The sequence below is a fragment of the Caretta caretta genome, chromosome 8, assembly GCF_965140235.1.
Source record: "Caretta caretta isolate rCarCar2 chromosome 8, rCarCar1.hap1, whole genome shotgun sequence".
Lineage (NCBI taxonomy): Eukaryota > Metazoa > Chordata > Testudines > Cheloniidae > Caretta > Caretta caretta.
In genome coordinates this window covers 79,774,002-79,798,031 of record NC_134213.1, presented here as the reverse complement: position 1 = coordinate 79,798,031, position 24,030 = coordinate 79,774,002, and the positions used below count along the sequence as shown (strand labels likewise).

General features: G+C 44.8%; 1 protein-coding gene across 3 annotated transcripts in view; it reads right to left on the bottom strand.

Moving 5' to 3' along the window:
- The window catches only part of MCOLN2 (mucolipin TRP cation channel 2), a 45,142-nt gene extending 22,195 nt beyond the window's left edge, over positions 1–22,947 (bottom strand). Inside the window, exons 1-3 of one of the 3 annotated variants that reach the window (XM_075131677.1) lie at positions 22,776–22,947; positions 16,450–16,609; positions 11,141–11,314 (exon numbers count right to left, since the gene is read on the bottom strand). In XM_075131677.1, the coding sequence (XP_074987778.1) occupies positions 11,141–11,314; positions 16,450–16,605 (330 nt within the window). In that variant the 5' untranslated portion in view covers positions 16,606–16,609; positions 22,776–22,947. Of the gene's footprint in view, positions 1–11,140; positions 11,315–16,449; positions 16,610–18,413; positions 18,507–22,201; positions 22,662–22,775 lie in introns of those variants that run through there. The other 2 variants (XM_048862022.2, XM_075131676.1) reach the window with 2 other exon arrangements.
- Positions 22,948–24,030: the final 1,083 nt, after the last annotated feature.

Here is a 24,030-nt window from a genome sequence, read left to right as displayed (position 1 = left end):
CCCCATTGAGTCCAAAAGGGAGGACAGTGTATTGGAACAGGCCATCAGGTGTGGAGAGAGCAGTCTTCTCCTTGGCGTTCTTGGCCAGGGGAATTTTCCAATATCCTTTAGTCAGGTCCAGAGTGGTTAGGTATCGGGTCTTGCCTAACTGATCAACTAGCTTGTCGACACATGGTATCGGATAGGCATCAAATTGGGATACTTCATTCAACTTCCGGAAGTCGTTGCAAAACCTCAGGGTGCCGTCAGGCTTGGGTAATAGGACAATAGGGCTGGACCACTGGTTGTGGGATTCTTCAATAACCCCAAGTTCCAACATCATCATCTTCACTTCTGTCCTAATTTCCTCTCTTTTAGCTTCCGTTATCCAGTACGGTCTTATTGTCACCCTTATTCCGGGCCTGGTGACGATATGATGTTGGACCAGTGTCGTACGGCCCGGCTGTGTACAAAACACATCTTGGTTCCATTGGATCATATCAATGACCTCTGTTCGTTGTTCTGGGGCTAACTCGGGGGACATCCTCACCTGCTCCTGTGGGTCGTCCGTCTGAGGTGGAGCTCTCCGAATGACCAGGCACGTCTCTCGGTCATGGCAGGGCTTCAGTAAGTTTACGTGGTAGATCTGCTCTGGTCTTTGGCGGTCTGGTTGTCTGACCTTATGGTCCACTTCCCCAATGGCTTCCACTATCTCATGTGGTCCATGCCAGCTGGCCAGGAGTTTGCTTTCCGCTGTCGGCACTAGCGCCATCACCCGTTGTCCCGGCTGAAATTTCCGTACTTTCACTCAGCGGTTACAATATGTCCGCTGGGTCTCTTGTGCTTTTTCCAAATGTTCTCTTACTATAGGGTTTACTTGAGCTATTCGCTCTCTCATCTGTGTCACGTGTTCAAGGACATTCTTTCCTGCGTTGGGTTGTTCTTCCCAGTCCTCCTTGGCGATATCTAATATTCCACATGGGTGGCGTCCATATAGTAGCTCAAAGGGAGAGAAACCGGTGGACGCCTGGGACACTTCCCGTATTGCAAACATTAGGTACGGTAGAAGGGTATCTCAGTCTTTTCTGTCCTGTGCTACCACCTTCCGGATCATACCTTTAAGTGTGCGGTTAAACCGCTCTACCAGTCCACCTGTTCATGGATGGTAGACTGAGGTCTGTATGGCATGGATGCGGAGCAGGGTATATAAGTCCTTCATTAATTTCGACATGAAAGGGGTTCCTTGGTCAGTCAGGATCTCCTTAGGGATGCCCACTCTGGCAAAAACCTGAAGTAGTTCTTTTGCAATTGCTTTTGATGTGGGGTTTCTTAAAGGAATGGCTTCTGGACACTGTGTGGCATAGTCAAGGATGACTAATACGTTTCGGTGGCCCCATGCTGATCTTTCCAGTGGGCCCACTAGGTCCATGGCTATCTTTTCGAAAGGGACTTCAATAATAGGCAAAGGTACTAATAGGGCCCGCAAGTGAGGTCGGGGGCTATGCAACTGGCATTCTGGGCAGGAGGTACAATAGTGTTGGACGTCTGCGCGTATTCCTGGCCAATAAAATCTTCTTAGGACTATCAGGTGTCTTGTCTACTCCTAGATGTCCCCCAAATAAATGACTGCGAGCTAACTCTAGTACTGCCCTGTGTGTTTTCGTGGGATTAAGAGCTGCTCTACTTCTTCCCCTCGACTTTGCACTATTCGGTAGAACAGATCACATTTGATCACATAATAAGGCCTTGGGCCTTTGGTCATTCCTTCCACGGGTATGCCATTTACTTCCACTACCTCCTCCCTCACATTCATATATAGTGGGTCATTGGCTTGGTCCTACCCGAAATTCTCATGTGCGGTACCAATTTGACCTAACTCCATGGGACCTATTTCTTCTCCACCCCTTGGGTTGCCCCTACTTGGGCTAGGAACTGCCTCCGAGTCCTCACTGGCCTGAATTGTCTCCTGGCCTCCTGAACGGGTTCGTTTACCAACAAGGGAGGCTTTCTGGCTCTCTGCTAGAATCCTGGTCCCTAGCCTTTTATCTGCCCTCTTTTCCCACCTAGACTTTCGAGGTTTCCCGGGGGATGAAAATAGCTCGGGGGCAAATTCAGCAAAAATTGAGGTGAGGCTATCTGTAGGTGCCTCCGTCTCAGCCCGGGGGTTGCTACCCTCCCCTGGCTCTACTGGGGGGGAGTAAGTTCTCAAACTCGGGGAAGTCCCTACCAATTAAGACCGGGTAGGGGAGCCTAGGGACCACTCCTGCAGCTACCCTGGTAGTGTTTCCCTGGATCTCAATCCATACTGGGATTGTAGGTTAGAAATTTATGGTGCCATGAACGCATGTTACCCCTGTAGTTTTGGCCCGGGTTAGTTGGTCTTGCCCCACCAGCTTCCCCGAGACCAGTGCGACAGCACTCCCGGAATCTCCTAATGCTATGGTAGCAATACCATTCCATCTTTACTGACCCTGTATACCTATGTGAGGTCATTGCGACCCCTACCAGGCCGATTAGGCCACACTCGTAACACCGACTCCTTATCCCGGTTGCCGCCCTCTGCCTGGGGCTATTTGGTCTGCCGCCCCAGCCCTCTCTTCCCAAACCCCCAGGTCCCTTCTTGGCCTTGGGCCATTCCTCAGCGTCTTTCCTCCCAGTTATGGTTTTTCTGTAATTCTTGACAATCTGGGGCCTTGGGTTTTGGGCTGTCTTCCTGGTCTGCCGTGTCTCACCCCCAGGGTCTGGAACAGTTCACGGGCTGCCAGCTGTCTTTCCATGAGGGAGACCAACTCATCGTAGGTAAAGGGGTCATTCTGGCCAAACCAAGCCTGAAGGCCTGGTAGTAGCCCTCTCATATCCTGGTCCAGTACCAGGAGCTCCATCATTTTTTCAGAGCTGAGAGCCTCAGGGTGCAGCCATTTCTGGATCAGGTCATACAATTACGATCAGGGTGTCTTGTCCTCTGTACACTGCCATTCATGAAACCTCTGGGCTCATAACACCGTGGTTACTCCGGATCTGGCCAGGATCTCTGCCTTCAGCTGGGGGTAATCCTTCGCAGTCTCTGCAGCCATATTATAGTAGACCTTCTGGGCCTATCCACCCAGGAATGGGGCGAGGATACCAGACCACGGATCTCTGGGCCAGGCTGCTCTCTCAAATGCCAGGAGATATGCCTCTACATCATCCTTCCGTGTCATTTTCCGCAGGCAGTGGCTGGCCCGTATAGTCCGGGTTCCCTCGCAATTATGGTTCCGCTCCATAAGGGCCTTCATCTGGTTTGCCAGCTCCTGTAGCTCAGTCCTGGGCAGCCTGATTCATCAGCAGCCAATTAGTCTCCTGCTGCACCTGAGTCGCTTCCTGTTGGGAGGTTGCTTGGATTTGGGTAGCCTCCTGCTGGGCCACAGTGGCTTGTATTAGAGCCTTGACCATGTCATCTATCTTGGGGATGGGATGGTTTTGGTTAACCCTGGTTTAAGTCCCCAGTGCGGAGATCCAACCTGACCATGTGCGGCAAATTGCCAGTATGATTATGATGGGTCCCGTGCTTCCTCTTTTTGGTGGGGGGTTTCAGAGTGCAGTTTCCTACCCCTGAACTGGGGTATCTACTGTCCCACTAGTAACCCAGAGAAGGGTAGTGGAGAGGGAGGGACCCGGGCCCACCCTCTACTCCAGGTCCCAACTCAGGGGCCCTAGGGATAGCGGTAAACAACTTGAACTAGTGCTTCCTTCCCCTGGGCTACTTCCCTCTCCTGCTCTTCAGCTTGTGGGGCTTCCTGCCCCCTCTCTCTGCACAAGCCTGGTGTCTCTTTACCTAGGATCTTGCTCTTCTAGCCAGCCATGGAACTTCTCCAAACTCTCCTCCGCTCCAACGCCTTCAAACTGCTCTCTGCTCCAACTCCTTCCCCTGGCTGATTGAAGCAGGGGGGTTTTATCAGGTGACTAGCTTCAGGTGCTCTAATTGGTTTCAGGTGCTTTTAATTAATCTATAGAAACCTCTCTTCCCTCTACAGGGAATAAGGCTTCTCCTCATCCTGGGACTTACATCTCTCTCCTATATATCACTCTCCTGCTGCCTTCTAACCATGCTGTATCAAAAGGGTATATTCAAATTATCTGCCCTCTAACATTGATAGAGATATGCACAGCTGTTTGCTCCCCCAGGTGTTAATTACTTACTCTGGGTTAAATAATATGCAAAAGTGATTTTATTAAATATAAAATATAGGATTTAAGTGGTTCCAAGTAATAATAGAACAGAGTAAGTTACCAAGCAAAATAAAACAAAAACATGCAAGTCTAAACTTAATACATTAAGAAACTGATTAGAGAAAATCTCAACCTCAGAGATGTTTCAATAAGCTTCTTTCATAGACTAGACTCCTTTCTAGTCTGGGCCCAATCCTATCCCCAGTACAATTCTTGTTCCAGCTCAGGTGGTAGCTAGGGGATTTCTCATGACTGCACCTCCTTTGTTCAGTTCCACCCCCTTACATAGCTTAGGCACAAGGTGGGAATCTTGTCTCTCTGGGTCCCCAACCCTCCTTCTAAATGGAAAAGTACCAGGTTTAAGATGGATTCCAGTACCAGGTGACATGGTCACATGTCCTGGGAGATCCCAAGCCTTCATTCTTCCTGGCCTGACTCACAGGAAGGCTTGCAAGTAAATAGAGCCATTTACAACCAGTTGTCCTAGTTGATGGGAGCCATCAAGATTCCAAACCACCATTAATGGCCCACACTTTGCATAATTACAATAAGACCTCAGAGTTATATTTCATATTTCTAGTCTCAGATACAAGAATGATACATTTATACAAATAGGATGAACACACTCAATAGATAAGCTTTGTAATGATACCTTACAAGAGACTTTCTGCATGAAGCATATTCCAGTTACATTATATTCACACTCATTAGCATATTTGTCACAGACATGTCAAAGGTCACACAGGTAGTTAGTAACAGGGCCAGTCACAGCTGTACTCCAGCCGTAGGAATTATGATACCTACAGACAGGTTTCACGATCATAACAGAAAGGGGCCATGACCAGGACACACTGCAGTGCAGGGTCAAAGTGAAGGAGCTGCGGAACGCCAACCACAAGGCAAACTGCCACTCTGGTGCTGTGCCCACGAGCTGCTGGTTCTGCAAAGAGCTGGACACGATACTCAGTGGTGACCCCAGCTCCACTGCGAAGACCACTGTGGATACTTCCGTGGCTCGTGTGCCAGTTGAGAGCAGACCGAGCCAGGAGGAGGAAATCTCGAATAAGGATGTGGAGGGGGACCCAGAGGCAGAGGATGACTCAGAGGTCAGAGATGCAAGCAACCAAGAGCTCTTTTCTACCCCGGAGGAGGCTAACCAGTCACAGCTGTTGGATCTTGGTAAAGCACAAACAGGAGAGGAGGCCCCTGGTAAGTGAATTTGATTATGGGAATTGCTGAAGTGAGTTGTTGGGGGCAGAAGGGTTGCAGAAAGCAGGCTTGTGTCTGTGATGCATGTACCACCACATGCCTAGTCTGAGCAACGAACAGGCAGTTGATTGACTCCCTCACTTCACGGGAAGCTGCCTCAGAGATCTCCACAAAACTCTCATGGAGTTACTGGGCAATCTGCTGCCACAGGCTCTTTGGCAGAGCTGCTTTTGTTTCTTGCCCCATTAACGGTAACTTTCCTGCGCCACTTTGTGGTCACAGGGGGGAAAGAAGAACCATTGCTGCACACAGGCAAGCCACATATGGGCCAGGGCAGAAGCCGCAGTCTGGAGAAGACCCTCCCTTGATTCCCTGCTCACCCTCAGCAGCGAGATATATCTTCCATAATGATCACATTCTGTGGAAAATGTGGAGACAGGAATGATTATCAGGCCTCCCCTACAGGGCTGGCTCTCCCCAAGAGCCACATGCAGTGTGTACAGTCCAGTCCAGGAACACAGGTTTACCCTGCCCCCTGTGGCTATTCACCATTTTGGGGGTCTTGTGGGTCATGTGTGCTTGCCTGGGGTAAGCCAGTTAGTGACAGGTACGCGAGTACTGGCTGTGTTTTAAATCACTGAATCAGTGGTCTGTGCATTGCAAACAATATTGCTTCTGTAAAATATTGCATTTAAACTTCACAGAGATGACCTTGGGAGCACAGCCTCCCTCTTTGCTATCGCCAGCTGAACGGCTGCGCAGAATTAGAAAGCGGCCAAGAAGAACTGAAGAGGACTTTCTGCGTGATGTCATGACGCACTCTGCGGCCGAGACACAGTAATTGAAAGAGCGGCAGGACAGCGAGAAGGACCGAAGGGAGAATGCAGCCCGCCAGAATGAAGCCACGGAGCAGCTCTTACAAGTTATGAAACACCAAGTAGACACGCTCCAGGCGATTCTAGCACTGCAAACCAAGCAGCTCCATGCCCGCCTTCCCCTGCAGCCGCTGTTGCGAAACTTTCCCATGCTCCCCCCCAGCCACTGCCAACACACTCTTAACCTCCTGGCTCCAGTCTGTACCCACATCATTCCATTCCTCCCCCGTAGTCCAGCAATGTGGATTCTCAGTACCCACTGCACTCACCACCCATTTCTCTGCAGTTTGGCCCTGCTGACAGTACCTGCTGCATTGTACTCCAAAGGAGAAGGTTGGATATGATCCCGGAACATGCACAAATCTTTAGCCGTCCTAGGACCCCTCCTCCTCCTGGGACCTTCCCTTCCCTCATCCCCCTCAGTGCTGATATGGTTTTTTTGTTTGACTCTCTCCTCTGGAGGTTGTTTTTTTAATAAAACAGTTGTGTTGCTTTAAAATCACTCTTTATTCTATTAATTGAAAGCCAGCAGAGCCCTGCAAAGCAGCAGACGGTTATGTTAAACCTTCATATTGCATCGTCTGCACTAATCACAATCACCTCCTAGCACTACAAGCACTGCACTTCAGCACATAGCAACAAATATTCGTGTCCTTCAACTTCAAATTGCTGCCTCAAGGCACCCCTGATCCTTATGCCCCCACGCTGCATCCCTCTAATAGCCCTGGTCTCTGGCTGTTCAAACTCAGCCTCCAGCTGTTGAGCCTCAGCGGTCCAGCCCTGAGTGAAGCTTTTACCCTTCCCTTCACAAATATTATGGAGCATACAGCACACGGCTATAAGCATTGGAATATTGTCATTGGCCAGGTCCAGCTTCCCACAGAGGTAGCACCGGCAGGCCTTTAAATGGGCAAATGCACACTCAATAGTCATTCTGCACTTGCTCAGCCTGTTGAACCGCTCCTTGCTGCTGTCAAGTTGCCTCATGTGTGGCTTCATAAGTCATGGCATTAAGGGGTAGGTGGGATCGCCCAGGATCACAATAGGCATTTCAACTTCCTCTATGATCTTCTGGTCCAGGAAGCTTCCTGAACGGGCCAGTGTTCCGAAAGATGCATGTGTCATGCACCTTTCCAGACCAGCCTGCGTTAATGTCTGTGAAAAGCCCACAAATGATCCACAAGCACCTGGAGAACCATTGAGAAATACCGCTTCTGATTAACGTACTCGGTGGCTAGGTGGTCTGGTACCAGAATTAGAAGATGGGTGCCATCTATCGCCCCTCCACAGTTAGGGAACCCCACTTGTGCGAAGCCATCCACAATGTCACACATGTTGCCCAGAGTCACAGTCTTTCGGAGCAGGATGCGATTAACGGCCCTGCACACTTCCATCAACATGAGTCCAACGGTCGACTTTCCCCATTCCGAACTGGTTAGCAACCAATCAGTAGCAGTCTGGAGTAGCCAGCTTCCACAGTCTAATTGCCACACGCTTCTCCAACAGCAGGGCAGCTCTCATTCTCATGTCCTTGTACCACGGGGTTGGGGCAAGCTCACACAGTCCCAGGAATGTGGCTTTCCTCATCCGAAAGTTCTGCAGCCACTGCTCATCATCCCAGACATGCAACACGATGTGATCCCACCACTCAGTGCTTGTGTCCCAAGTCCAAAAGCAGCGTTCCACTGTGGTCAGCACCTCCGTGAATGCCACAAGCAATCTCGTGTCGTAGCTATTATGTGTGGCGAGTTCAACACCACACTCCTCTTGACTTTGTACAGTAGTATAAGGAATAACTCTACTGCCACTTGTGACATGTTGCTCAGAGCGAGCAGCATACTGGTCAACAGTTCGGGATCCTTTCCTGCAGACCGAAGAGTGCAGTACACTCTTTGTGTACTCTTTGCAGTACACAAACCATTGAAAGATGGTGCCAAATGCAGGTGGACACAGGGATTGCTGGGATGCGAAGCAATGCATCATGGGGCATTGGGACAGGACCCAGGATGCCCCATGACCCCCTCTGTCTTCCCACAACTCTTAGTGGCAGAAGAGGAAGAGATACTCTGTGGGATAGCTGCCCAGAGTGCACCGCTGCGAATATCGCTGCAAGTGCGAACACACTATTGTGCAGGCACCCGATGAAGGGAAACCGCTGTTGTGGGTTCACACTACCGCTCTCTGAGCAGCGCTGTAACTCCCGGCACTGTAACTCTGCCAGTGTAGACATGCCCTAAGATTTCAGCCTACTTCTGACAACACCCCAGACACATCCCAACCTGGTGTTAGAACAATTAGTATCACAGAGGGTCCAAGTCTCCTAGTTGCCATGGACAACATTCCTCACCGGTTATCATGGAACACTGCTGACACACTTGGAAGGTCTAGTGTCAGCTGCAGCACAAATCAGTCCTCAAATGGTTGTTATGGACAACTGCATATTTACATGCAGAGCTCTCCTTTAAAGGTGCTCCACAAGGCTCTTTCGATCCTGCTGTTCAATGTCTATTAAAGCCACCAGAAGAGATGATGGACCCAAACCCATTAACAAGCCAACACTACTCAGCTCCGCATCTTCTTTATGGCAAATGCAGCTAGTACCATTTGCCAACAGTCCCAGTACCTACGTGAGAACAGTGCCTGGACTAAAAGTAGATGAATGAAGGTAAGTCTAGGTAACAAAACCAAGTTAGTGGAAGAGAAAAATATGGAGAAATTAATCAACACCATTGCTTCGATAGATGGAGACGTAATCAGTTCTCTGACTGTCAAGATGCTATGCAAATTAGGGGTCCTCTGAACTCCTCACTGTACCTGGGTACCATCTCTAGCAGTGGTTTCCCCACATGCACACTCTCCTAAAGTTGACTATCCTCCTTATGGATAAATTACCCAGCCATGCTGATCCATGAGTTCATCACCTACAGACTGGATCACCAGAACAGGAAGTTAAAGCAAGGTCCCTAAAAAAATTTCCAGCATGTTGAGAAAGAGTGGATTGCAGCACTCTGCGTTGCTTTGTAGGCAAACATATCATCATGATACCTCTATGAAACCAAGCTTGTTACATTTGATAATGGAAAAATCTTTTTGACATAAATTTCCCCATAATAAAAATAATACCCAGATTAGACAGAAAATGTAAGAAAATCAGCAGAGAGGGTATGTTCTGTCTAATACTTATTTGCAGAAATGGGGAGAGAACCAATGATCTAGTACCTGTAGTTTGTTTTTTTGAAAAAAAAAAAAAAAAATTCAGATATCATGGGGATTGTCCATTACAGATTTAGTCCTCCACAATTATGCAAGACTTAAATTAATACTTTTCAGCCATAGGAAGGCTGCATTCTGTTGCCTTAATTTTCAGAAAGTGCTGAGTACAACCTCTGGGAAGAAAAAAAAAAGTAGCCAAGCCAAGCTCTTTTAAGGTCTCAGTTTGGGTGCCCACAAATCACTGACCTCTTTTTTGATAATCTCAGCCATATATATGTGCCGAACAACAAGTTAAAGCCTGAAAACCTGCAAAGCCCTAAGAAACCTAAGCTACATTGACTGGAAAAAGCTCCTCTATAAAGGTCTACATTTATAGAATATAGACATCATACAAAGAGACCTTTATATCTGATGCCTGTATCGCATACTTGACTCCTGCTCGATGACATAAATCTATCCTTTCACTAGTCTTCTAGCTGGGGCTTCAAATCTGCCTTAGTGCCTACAAAAGAAGGAAGAAAGGAAGGAAGTAGTAAACCAGGAAGGAAAGATAAAAAGCAAAGAAATAACAGACTAAATGTAAAACAGCAGCACAACTGAAGAAAATTCTCAAGGAGAACTGAGAAGAGACATATACAAGTCAGCCACCATTTTACACAACAGGCCAGTCTCACTCTGTCTCATTCTGCCTACTTCAGCAGAAACAGTGGATTGGCTCTGCAGAGGATTTCCCATAATTTGTGGGGGTTGCCAGAAGGCAAAGAACCCTGAAGTGGGGGCATGGCCAAAGGAGAAGGGGTATGGCCTTTGCATTCCACCACTTCCTGACTGGTATAATGGCTGCATGGGGACCATTACCAGTCTGCAAAATGCTGAGCAGTCCTAAAGCTGCTCTAAATTGAGCCTCAACTGGACAAGTGCCCATAGGTCTCCGAACTGGGAAATCTCAAGTAAGGGTGACTTAAAGCCCCATACTTCTGAACTGTACTGGACCACAGAAGAGACCTGGGCCCTCATGTGATTTAAAAACCATCAAGAAAGGACTTCAATTTTTTATTTTCTACAGGAGTATAACCTTTTGTTTTCCCATCATTTTCTATTTTATGTGCATGTTAACACAATCTGTTTTGTTTTAAAAATTTTTAAAACAATTATTTAAGGGAGTTTATCATCATATTATCCAAATTCATTTTAAAATACCATACTAAACTTAAGGCTGTGTCCTGATATTCCTGGAAGAACTGCATTCCCATGTTGAGACTTCTGGCAACAATGCTACAAAGCTGTGATTCACTATAATTGTAAGCATGAATTTTTGGAATGTATCTATATTCAGGTCCATTTCTACTTAAAGTAAAACCCAAATCATCTGCCACAGCAAATTTGGAAATTAATAATCTAATATTAACAACTTCAGTGTTTATGTTGTGGCTAATAGTCAAAAAATGAAGATTAAGCATATACATGAAAATAAATACTGAGTGAAACTTAACTTTGACTGTTTATTTTAATCAGATGATGACCAGTTAGGACATTTGCAATCTGAATGAAACTAACCAGAACAGAAAATGGAAACTGAGCAACATCTTATTGGCTGTGACTTTTAAGCAGTACTCATGCTGTTTATAACACATAGAAACACACAAAACACTTACCTGATTAATAGCAAAAAAAATGCTGTCATAAACATCCTGCTGTGTGTATACACTGCAACTATAATCATCTTCATCAACTCCTGAGTAGCCTTTCAGAAACAGATGCTTAAAGGCAATAGTGTTCTCCTCTTTGAAGGAAACCACCAGCTGGTTACTCAAACCAAAAAGAATAAGCTAAAACAAATTAAAAATTCAAGTCAGAATACAATGCCATCATTAACATACTAATGATAGTAACAGCGATTAACATCTTCAAGTTATAATCAGCACAAATTGGAAAGTAAGAAGTTTCTGTATTGTGTCAGTACCAGACTCCTTTAAAAATAAATAAATAAATAAAAAAGTTAACATTACAATTAGGGCTGTTGCGTGATTAAAAAAAACTGTGCAATTAATGGCACTGTTAAACAATAATTGAATAGCATTTATTTACATATTTTTGGATTTTTCCACATTTTCAAATACAACACAGAATACAAAGTGTACAGTGCTCACTTTATATTTATTTTTGATTACAAGTATTCGCACTGTAAAAAAATGGATTTTTCAATGCACTACTGTACTTGTATGAGGTGAAATGTCTTTGTCATGAAAGTTGAACTTACAAATGTATAATTATGTACCAAAAAAACTGCATTAAAAATAAAACAATGTAAAATCCTAGAGCCTGCAAGTCCGCTCAGTCCTACTTCTTGTTTAGCTAATCGCTCAGACAAACAAGTTTGTTTACATTTGCAGGAGATAATGTAGATATAGAAGAGGGCAGCATTATTTCCTGTAAATGTAAACAGACTTGTTTGTCTGAGCGATTGGCTGAACAAGAAGTAGGACTGAGTGGACATGTAGGCTCTGAAGTTTTACATAGTTTTGTTTTTGAGTGCAGTTATGTAACAACAACAACCTACATTTGTAAGTTGAACTTTCATGACAAAGAGATTGCACTACAGTACTTGTATGAGGTGAACTGAAAAATACTATTTCTTTTATTTATCATTTTTACAGTGCAATAATAATTTGTAATAAAAAAGTATATACACTTTGATTTCAATTACAACACAGAATAAAATATACATGAAAATGTAGGAAAACATACAAATAAATTTCTATTGGCATTCTATTGTTTAACAGTGCAATTAATCACGATTAATTAATAGCAGTTAACTCACATGATAAATCAAAAAAATTGACAGCCCTAATTACAATACAAGATCACAAAAGAATAGTAAAGGGTCTCTTTTGCCAAAGCCTGGAAAACAAAATCCCACTTTGCATAAGCTGATGCAAGCTGAAAACAAGGGAATGAAAAATACCGTTTACTTCAGTGACAGGCATGCCATGAAATACCAAAAAACTCTTACTACTTTATTTTGGAGCTTAGCCACTTAGTGCATAATCATTATCAAGTACAGCCCAGGAGATGCATTTTCACTTCTTTTAACTACGTGCACAGTAATTTTATTCATAGTGCAAGTGTTTGAAACTATTTGAATCAGCAAAGCTACGTTTTCTGTGGAAAATCCAAAATCCATTCACCTCATGGCCTCTCTGAGTAGGAGAAAAGTCATTCAAATCTGAGAAATCACTCTGAATTTGAAGAGCTTTGATGATTAAAAGTACAGTTATAGTGAACCAAGTTGACTACAAACAACATAACGTGGTTTAAACTTTATCACACAAACACTTCCTTATGAAGTCTACTTAGTTTTTTTCTAACTCACTTTGAGATCGGAATGTCAAACTGTGTTCTGTCACTTACATCACCAGTAATAAGGTTTCTGTAATTAGAATTTAGCTGACAGTTTTTGTTGATGATGCAGGAGACAGAATAGAATCCAGTCCACTAACCCATAGCAATGCAGAACCTTTATAGATAACAGGATTTTTAAAAAATTGTTTTAGTCTGTAATGTAAGAAGATAAGAATCTGAATACACATGGGGAAAGAGCTATTGATCAAAAACTTACTATTTTTACTGAGCCAGTTTCCTATCACCACACTTTAACCCCTTTTTTTAAAATAATTTTCATAAGAAAAATGTAAGTGGTTTACTCCACATATATTTTGGTATGAAAGAAGAACAGTGTAAGGTAATTGGAATCTCACAGTGGAAGAGCAGAAAAAGGAGAGAGCAAAGGAAGGAACCCAGAGCTTGAAAAATAAACTCTCTTACTTGTTAGTAGCAAATATGAAGTGTTTGGACTCATCTTTTTCTGCATAATCTAACCTTTCACTGAAGAAAAAGAGTACTAGCCTAGCCTGAAGACAGAACTGCATTAAGGAGGCTGTCTTCCTGAGTGCAGACAGCTCTAGTTTGTCTGCGCTGAGCACTGCACCAGAATGAAACACAACTATTCAGAACCCCATGGGCACCATTGAAAGTGACAAAAATGAAGTTAATTTCATAAAGGTACTCCTTGGGGAAGCTATAATTAGCAGCAGAGGCAGGTGCTGAAGTTGTTCATAGAGATTTATGTAGACTAGCAGAGATTCCCCATATCCCTTCCATAAGTCAAAGGAAAATACATAAATGGACCCTCTGAACAGAGATCCCTGTGAGATATAGAATAGAGAGATAGGAATCCTAGCACTCTCCCCAAACCCAACAGCAGGGGTGTTAGGGACCCAGTGTCCCACCAGAGCATTGTCTCTTCCTCCCTCCCTAGTTTTCATCTCAGCCTCTGATTAAAAGGTTTAGTTCTTTGGCTAGGCCATGTATAATTTTTCAAGGTCAGCAAGAAACCAACCAAACGAGGGAGGAGAGAGCGAGAGAGAGAGTGTGCAAAGAAATCCCCACTAAAAGGTAAGCAAGCCCCTATTCTTGTTCCTAGCATTAACAGTATATGAAATCTGAATTGCTGTCTGAGAGCCTCTCTTTAAATATAAAAATAAAATCTATTTATTTTTTCTCCAGTGAGTACTTTCTGGTCTCTCCTAGATGGTAACTAGTTAGCTCTGGGCTAAATGAGTACACAAAAGAATGCTATTCACAGTGAACTATTTATGTAATGTGGCAGGTTGCAGCCAGGATGACCGGAACAGGGATTCCAGGTCATCGGCGCCTGGTTATATCCACACAGCCTTTAGAACAAGTGTTGAATTCTGGCCAAAAAGTTTGCAAGGTTCTTCAGGGGATTTAGCAATTCTACTTAGATGCTCTTTGGATTGCAAAGCTGTTAACATAAGTTCTATGAATGAATTCATGGCAATGTTTAGCTAATATCAGTAAATTAGAGCCTTTCCCCGGAGTACTGCAAGAAAAAGAAAAAGGCGGTCAGTCTTGATTTGGAAAGCATGTGGAATCCTTAGGGGGCCCTAACACAACTTTGCACTAAAATATACTTCTGCAATCCAGCAGAGAAAGGACAAATTACCTTCACCTTACCATAAGGAAGAACCCACTCCAATTAACAGGTTTAACGTACTGAAACTCAGTAGTTTCTCATCAGAGTCAGACAGCTAGTGACAGGGACAATCCTGTAAGAATAAGCATGAAGTACACCAAAGTCACCCCTAAGGAGCTTGGCCTCATTCCAAAACACAAGGATGGTCATTAGGACCTGCCCATATGCCTGCTACAAGTGTGCAAGACTGTCCCCTTTAAGTAGCAATATACTTCCCTTCAGTGATTCTGTTGCTTCCTTACCCTGGCTACCCAATCAGCTGCTGAAGCTGGACCAGTAGTGACAGCCACTTACTTCACTGCACCGCTGAAAGGTGCCAAAAAAAACAAACAAACGCAGGTACCTGAATTGGCTGGTGGCATCAGAAAGCAAAGCAGCACTGCATCTCTTCTGCCCCAGCAGAGTCAGGCTCAACACAGAGACCAAGCAGAGGAGAGATTGGGATAGCAAGCATGGCAATCCAGAAGTTTAATCGCCAGCACAGGCACTAATGCTTGTGGGTTAGGATAGACTTTGGGTGGTGGTGAAGGATATGGGATGGGTTAGGATGGGCTTTGAAGCAGTGTGTTGCCTCATTCCACTCATGATTAAGCCCCTGTGTATAAGAGCTAGACGGTAGTGTGATAACCTGTGTCTCCCTGACCTGGACAATGGGAAAAGGCTTTCACTAACAGCTCAGTAGAATCAAGCAAGACAATATTACCTCTTAGCTTGTGATAATATTCTGAAAGAAACCCTGATGGAATTGGTATCCTCATGACTGTGCCCATACTAGTCTTCCCCACTCTACCTCACCCAAAGCAGTCCTACCCACTGTTCCACAATTGCTAGCGGAGCTTTGCTGCTGTTGAGGAGCACTAGTGTATACAGGACTTCAGTTACCAGTGTCATTTGAGCCAGTCTTGTCTAGACAGCATAGTAGTTAGAATGCCAGCCATTGCCTGGAGCTCGGTCTACGTTTGTGCTTCCTCTGCTGCTACTCCTGCACTGATGTTCGCAATGGTGGAGATTTATATTTAAAGAAAAAAAAAAAAGAAAGGCTGAGATCACCCTTTCTGGCTAGATGGGGGTCTGGAGGATATTAGCCAGAGGTAATATCTGAAGGTATTGCTTGACTCCGGCAGGTCTGTTAATTTCAGACCTTGACCCATGCAGCTCAGTGTATATTTCAGCTATATATGTAATGCCACTTTGTTAAATCTCACACTTGAGATTCCTATATTTTAGGGATCAAAACAAATTGCTGATTTGACTCTGTATCCAAATTAATGCACTGTCTGTAATCCATCACTTGGGGAGAGAAAGTGGCTTAGGATTTTAACTGCCTAGTCAACAATCTGCTCTTGCCAATTAGAAGAGCATTTGCAAATACAAACCAAACATTCAGAGTTGCAGGTTACATTAATAATGCAGGCTCTGCAGTTGCTGGCTGGAACTCTGGTAACAATACCAATACATTGGCCTCAGGGGCGTTACGTGCAGTGATGAGCAGAAGGCACAAAGGGCATTGGCAGTGCTGTGGCATAAAGCCAAACAATTCAAAACCATATGATCCATAATGAGGTGCTTGATTTAGGGGAAAAAATTGTTTTGAAATCAATGTCTTTGGCAGTATCTGACCTTCTATTTCACTGTTAACCCCTCACTGAAATTGCTCCAGTTAGCACCAAGGTGGTGACCAAAGAACATTTAGGAGTTTAGTTTATATTATTGTTTCCTGCCACCACATCCACTCCTATTCCTTAAAGAGTGTTCTTTCCTCACCTCTGATCTTGATTTTTTTTCCAGGAAGGAAGTTTATATAGTTAAAGAGTAACCAATGGAAGCAACACTCCAAGACATTGATTTTCTGCTCCACCTACATGTGTTATTTTTTGTAAGAACATAAAAAAAATATATATTTATTACCTGTGTGGTAACCATAACTATCTTTAGTATCTGCAAACCCAGTTTCCAAGGGATTTGACGTCTGGCTCTGTATTTTTCACATGGGTTCATGAAGTAAAACTTCAAATCCTCCTTTAAAGCATCCTCTTCTAGATCTGAATCTGGTTGAGCCATCATACGTCTGCCATAAATAATATGTTAATTAGAAACCCACAGAATGTCTTGGCAGAAACTTTACATATATTACAGATTCATCTCACAGATCTCTGTTTGACTTAGATGTTTGTACAAACTGGAATGAAGTTTTTAATAGTAAAATGGAAGAGACATTGTCCTATTACAGTGTAGTTACCAATCCTATTTCATCACACTATGCTATCCCAACTGCACATCTCAACACAGCATTTAAATGACTATTCTCCAAAATACCTACCTCCACCCAATAAAATGAGTTTCTATTCACTATAAAGATTAGTAAATGGTTTTTAAAAAATTTCATTAAATATAAACATTTTGAAGTATTTTGTTTACATAAACCACAATCTTCCTTTAACCTTTAAAACCCTACAGAAAAGTACTCAGAGACTAAAGGTCTAGGCTTTGAAGCACACAGACAAAGCAGCGTGGGAACCTGCACTTTCACTTCCTGTGCATAAGTATATTTTTAGTTTACAGGCCCATCAGTTGGGCACTTTTTACAAGCACTAAATTCACTGCTGTCAAGGTTCCTTCCCCACTCTGAACTCTAGGGTACAGATGTGGGGACCTGCATGAAAACCTCCTAAGCTTACTTTTACCAGCTTAGGTCAAAACTTCCCCAAGGTACAAACTATTTTACCCTTTACCCTTGGACTTTCGCTGCCATCACCAAACGTTTAACGGGTTACTGGGAAAGAGATGTTTGGAAACGTCTTTCCCCCAAAAATCCTCCCAACCCTTGCGCCCCACTTCCTGGGGAAGGTTTGGTAAAAATCCTCACCAATTTTCACAGGTGACCACAGACCCAAACCCTTGGATCTTAAGAACAATGGAAAAGCATTCAGTTTCTGAAAAGAAGAATTTTAATAGAAGTAAAAAGAATCACCTCTGTAAAATCAGGATGGTAAATACCTTACAGGGTAATTAGATTCAAAACATAGATAATCCCTCTAGGCAAAACCTTAAGTTACAAAAAGACACAAAGACAGGAATATCCATTCCTTTCAGCACAGCTTATTTCCTCAGCCATTTAAAGAAATCAGAATCTAACGCATATCTAGCTAGATTGCTTACTAAGTTCTAAGACTCCATTCCTGTTCTGTCCCCGGCAAAAGCATCACCCAGACAGACACAGACCCTTTGTTTCCCCCCCCTCCCCCAGCTTTGAAAGTATCTTGTCTCCTCATTGGTCATTGTGGTCAGGTACCAGCGAGGTTATCCTAGCTTCTTAACCCTTTACAGGTGAAAGGGTTTTTCCTCTGTCCAGGAGGGATTTTAAAGGCATTTACCCTTCCCTTTATATTTATGATAACTGTAAAAACCAAACATGTCCAAACACACCAAAACATCATGTTTTAAGTATAAACAAACAAGATGTACACATTATTTGGTGTCATATTTAGTAGCACCTTTAATTTACTTGTAAAAACTGATAGAGTGAAAAAATGAGAAATTTTTCTTTCCCCTTCTCTTCTCACACTTCCTCGCCTTTATTTCAAATGCAGCAAGTGCTAACTTCCTGTTCAAGTCTTAAGATCTGGGCTCAACTTGTACATTTTTTTTTTCTAATTAAAGACAATTTCATTTGTAAATACAAAAAAGTAACATGTTCTCTTGCTCCCGTTAGACTTTCAGGAAAATATTTCCAATATCCAAAATTATATATTAGGATAGCAGTTTCCCAGTCTTGGTTGACACTTGAAAAATACATATTTAACGTTTTCAAACATGAATTCATATCTGATCTTTGTTTGACCTGGTCTACATGCAATGTATAGTGTACTTACGGTTCTGAATTCTATAACGTACTGTATGTTGCATGAAGTATACGCCCACAAAACTTATGTGATTTCCAGAACCAACCCTCTTCTCAAAAAGCAAGAGAGTGTAGAAGTAATTTTCAAGACTAGAAGAGCAGTACAGTACCACTCCCAGGTAAGCAAGTAAAAACAGATCTTATCACTGAAGCCCAAAGGTTAGGTTTATTACACAGTGTCTGCTTGTATGGTTCAATTTAAAAAAAAAAAAAAGGAGGGGGAGGGAGAAAGGAGTTCAGTCCAGTAGAATTACAAAGATGCTAATAGAGCTTCAGAAAAATCAGGGGCGGGGGGAGGGAATCAGAAAAACTAATTTTAAAAAGTTTCCCTAAGAAAAACAAGGCACCTAGCTGGGCTAGTTTTAACCATGTTAGAAAAGTAGTTAAAGGGATATCAACATGAAGACACATTTTTGCCTGAAAAATGTATACCTAGTGTAGTTACCAGCAACACTTAAAGATTGCTTTTAGATATCATAATTAGTGCACAAAAAATGTGTTTTTTCAGTTTGCATCCTTTGGGCATTTGACAGCACTCTGTGTCTAGTCAGATACTGAAAAGAGCTTTATAAACATCAACAAGGTTTTTTTAAATGAATATTTCTTTAAAACATCAGGACCTACTATTTGGAGAGAGGTTCTTTTTGTTTTACGTTCACCTGTCTAAAAAAAAGCAAGTGCACTTCCACTCTTTTGTAGCCCTTTCCAGCCAATAACCCTTAGCCCTAATTGCCAAAGATTTTTACTTATACCATCAACTTCCCTTATCAATCATCTGCATTTTCTAACTGCTGGTTTGTAAGGTTAAGGAAAATAACAAGGAACTCTTTGAAACATATGAAGCCTATAAAACATACGAAATCCTATCAGTGGCACTGGTCCAATACTAGATAAAGATGGTAACATTGTCTATCATGAGGAAGAAAAGGCAGACATAGTCAATACATATTTCTATTCTGTATTTTGAAAGAAGCAGGATGAAGTATTCATATTTTACAGTGTTAGTGTAATACTTACTAAGGAGGATGTTACACAGCAGCTGTTATAATTACATATTTTTAAACGTTCAGCATTAAAAGAATTGGTCAAGGAGCTAATCTCATACCAATATTAGCTATGAGAACAAAGGCAAAATATTGGAAAGACAGATACAGAATGCAATTAATAAAGAATTACATAATTTTTTTAAGATCACAAATTTGGTTAATAAAAGGTAGCCAGGTTGACATAACAGATTTCTGTAAGACATTTGACTTAGTCCTGCATGATGATTAATTAAAAAAAAAAAATTAGCACTATGCAAATATCAGTGAAGAGGGTGCTTCTAGTGGGGTTCCAGAGGGATCCCTATTCTTGACCAAATATTATCCAATATCTTTATCAATTATTTTGGAGACAACATTAAATCATTGCTGGTGAAGTCTGTATATGACACAAAACTTGACAGAGTAGTAAACAATGATGGGGACAGCTCAGATACATAGACTGGCCTCAATCCCTTGCTAAGGTGGTCTCATTTGAACAACGTGCATTTTAATACAGCCAAAATCAAGGCCATATAGATTGAAAGAGATTTTGCCCAAAGTCTCACAGGTAATTCTGTCCCAGTCAGGAATAAAACGCATGTCTCCTCTTTTCTAATCTTATGCTTCAACAGGACTGTCCTCTTGTTATGAAATACTGCCATGCTAAGAAGGTCTGTGCTTAATGACTTTAACTAACACACACACACCAATCTACACTAACACATTCATCAATCTAGCACAAATCGATTTGTCTACATTACAAAATTTTATCATGTTCAAACACAATTATGAAGAATTTAGATAAGCTTACAGGATGATAACGATAATAATAGTGAGAATACCTAGCTCTTATATAGCACTGTTCATCAGTAGATCTCAAAGTGCTACACAGAGAAATTGATACACATAGAGGTGAAGTATCCATGACTGACAGGTTAGCATAGCTCAGGGTAAATCATGTTCAGTGTCAGCTAACTGTAATTAAATGCAGCTATCAGAGGAACAGCCGTGTTAGTCTGTATTCGCAAAAAGAAAAGGAGTACTTGTGGCACCTTAGAGACTAACCAATTTATTTGAGCATGAGCTTTCGTGAGCTACAGCTCACTTCATCAGATGTTTACCGTGGAAACTGCAGCAGACTTTGCCCTGATCTATGAAGACAGCTCAGTCATAGTCACTGTTGTATCAAATAATTCAAGTTTTCTCAGTGGTGTTTGAACATAACATGTTACAGGGTAGACAAGGTCAGTGTGGACAGAGCTCTTGCAGCATCAACTGTGGCAGTCTGAGACCACCTTTTGGCAGGATTCAAGCATGGTTTTCAGAAACAATTGTAATAGGGTCTGTACTGGTGTTGCATAAACACAAGGAATATTCTAACTTTTTTTTTTTATGTTAACTGGAAGTTTTAAAGACAGTGTGACAAAACCTAAGGAGGATGGGGCCTAAGCTTCCTGCAGTCTTAATTTCTGCAGTACAAAACAGAAGTGCTTTGAGATATACTGTTGCTCTTTAATTAGTTTGCTTTATTCCTCTCTCACAGTACATTTGCTTCTAAATAGTCAATAAACTGAACTACTGTGAACATCCTCCTGGAAGGGGAATTACTGGATCCAAAGGTCTCCATGGTTGTGCATTAACAACACAGACAGAGGTGGCCACCTATCTCATGACTGAAAATATTACACTGAAAGTACCAACGTGTTGGCGGAAACCAGTGGTTTCCGCCAACCCGCAAATAAGTGTTAACACAGCACTGGCTGGTCTCCTCAGCCCCACGTGAGAAGCTACTTTGAGCTGAATACAATACAGCAATACAGCCATGGGTGAGGGGCATGGGGATGAGCATGGATGGATGCAGTATGTGGAAGGAAACAGACCCAATGGGCAGGCTGGGTGAAAGCTTTTGTTGCTGTTCAGGTGCAATTCCTAGACCATTAAAAGCCCTTTGCATTGCCCCTAACTTTCTGTCTCCTCCACCTTGGCAAATTTCGAATGCCTTGGGCTGCCCAGAGAAATGTAAGAGCATCTAACCAATTCTAGGGGAACCTTGACATCTGAGAGTGACGGCTTGATTCTGATCTCCCTTACACAGTTCTTATGCTGGTTCCAACTCCATGGACTTCAGTGGAATTACTCCTGCCTTATATCAGTGCAAGTGAGAGAAAAGTCAGGCCCAGAGTCCTTCAAAGTGCCAAGTAAGATATATCCACCACCACCCAAAAAAATCCACTTTAAAAGAATGAATTTCCTTACCCCTATTACTAGCAATATTTTCCGTTCTAAAAGCTGCACAAGTTTTAAGGAGCATTTAAAAGTCTCGTTTCTCCTGTTTTCGGTTTCATTTACTAGTTGCATCATGCTCAGCTGGGGACAGCAAAGCTTAGGACATTGCAAGGGACCCTCCTGCCCACGCACAGGGGAGCAGCGTTATGATCAACAACAACCGCCCGCTCAGGTTTGCTCCCCGAGTGCCAGGCACTGGTGGGGGGATTTTAAAACCCAAACCTCCGAACTCTCACTGATGTAAAAGTCAAGTCAACCAGCTTGGGCAGCTTCAGTGGGAAGAGCGATGGGGAGGCGCCCCGAGGGCCCCTCAGTAACAGCCATGGGGGGGTGACAGGTCCCCAGCCCTCTGAAGAACTGGGGTGTTTCCTAGCTCGCGCCAGTTACCCTGACCCCCCGTGGCCACCGACACGCCACGCTCCCAAGCGGCCCCCAGCCGCCCGCTCACCTGGTCACCAGCGTCCGGCCCCTGGCCAAGTACCCCACCGACAGGTCCATGGCGCACGCCGGCCGCGGGGCCCCGCCGCGCCCACTGCTGCCCGGGGCGGCGCGCTGGCAGCGGGGCGCGGGACCCATGCAGCCGGGCGGGCGGGAAGCGGGCGAGCCGGGGCAGCCGAGCGAAGCCACCGCAGCCGGATCCGCGGTCACGTGGCGCCCCGGGCGAGCCCGGAACAGAGGATAACGGGGCGGAGGCGCCCGGCGCCGGCAGCCCTGGGCATTGGAAGGGCAGCCGGCGGCGTCGGGGCTGCGGAGCCGGAGCGTCCCCCTAGCCTGGCTGCGGCGCTAACGCCCGCCCCTCCCCACGGCAAGGCCGGGCGCGCCTTGGTTTTAAAGCAGGAGCCTGGAGCTGGGACTCGCGGCGCGCTGCAGGGTTGGGACGCGGCTGCCGTGGTTTCCCACGTGCTGCTCGCCTGCCCCTCAGACCTGCTGCCTGCCTGGGCCTTGGTTTCCGACCCCCCAGGTCGCCTTCCCCAGCCCCCCCGCGCAAATCCGCGCTGTCAGCGGCTGCTCTTCACAAGCACCTCAGTCAGTCAGAGCTACCAGGGCTTGGCTCGGCTGCAACAGGTAGGACCCGGCGTGTTCCAGTCCCACGAGCCCGGGGCCGCCAACTTGCCAGTCACATCATTGCCACGTGGCAAGCATGGGCCCAGCAGCCAAGCCAAGTAGGTGCCCTGGGCAGCACCGGGAGTAACCACACCTCCAACCAACTCTCCTGCTACAGCCTACACAGAGCGATTGGATGAGCGATTGGTAACTCAGGCTGCAGCTGGAGCCCGGCTCTGTCTCCAGGGGCAGCGCTCGCTGGCTACGGTCGCGTCTTCACTCGCAAACGGTGCAGCTGCACTCTGTAGACCGTCCTTACAGCGGTGGGAGGGGTTCTGCTGTAGGGTGACCAGGTGTCCCGATTTTATAGGGACAGTCCTGATATTTGGGGCTTTTTCTTATATAGGTGCCAGTTAACCCCCACCCCGTCCCGATTTTTCACACTTAGTGGCTGGTCACTCTATTCTGCTGTCATAGTAGTTAATCCACCTCCCCAAGAGGCCATAGCTACATTGAGGTTAGAATTTTTCTGTTGACCTAGCATTGTCGTGACCAAATATATCTCTCAGGAGTGTGGATTTTTCACCCTCCTGAGTGACGTAGCTGGGTCAGCCTAGGGTGGCCAACTCTTCCAGATTGGCTGGGAGTCTACAGGAATTGGCATTGATCTCCCAGTGACTATTGAAAGCAATCTAGATTTTAATAGGCCGCTAAAAGTCAGGTCGGCGGCACAGCAGGGCTAAGGCAGACTCCCTACCTGCCCTGCCTCTGCATGGCTCTCAGAAGTGCCTGGCATATGCAGCTCCAAGGCGCAGGGATGGCTAGGGGATCTCCGCGCACTTCCCCTGCCACGAGCACCGACTCCGCAGCTCCCATTGGCCAGGAACCAGAGCAGCAGGGGTGGTGCCTGCAAGCAGGGATGTAACCCACAAACCTCCTGGGTGTGGTGTTCTATCCCATCTAGTGGCACTAAGACCAGTTAAAGCAGGGGAGGGCAAACTATGGCTGTCAGGGCTTTGTCTGGCCCACAGGATTGCCAGCTCCGTTGCACAGCGGGGCCAAAGCAAGCTCCCTGCCTGCCCTGGCCCCGGCCCTGCGCTGCTCCGCTCCTGGAAGCGGCCGGCAACACATCCCTAGGGAAAGGGGTGGTCCGAGGGCTCCATGCACTGCCCTTGCCTGCAGGCACCGCCCCCTTCAACTCACTTTGGCCAATGGGAGCTTCGGGGGTTGTAC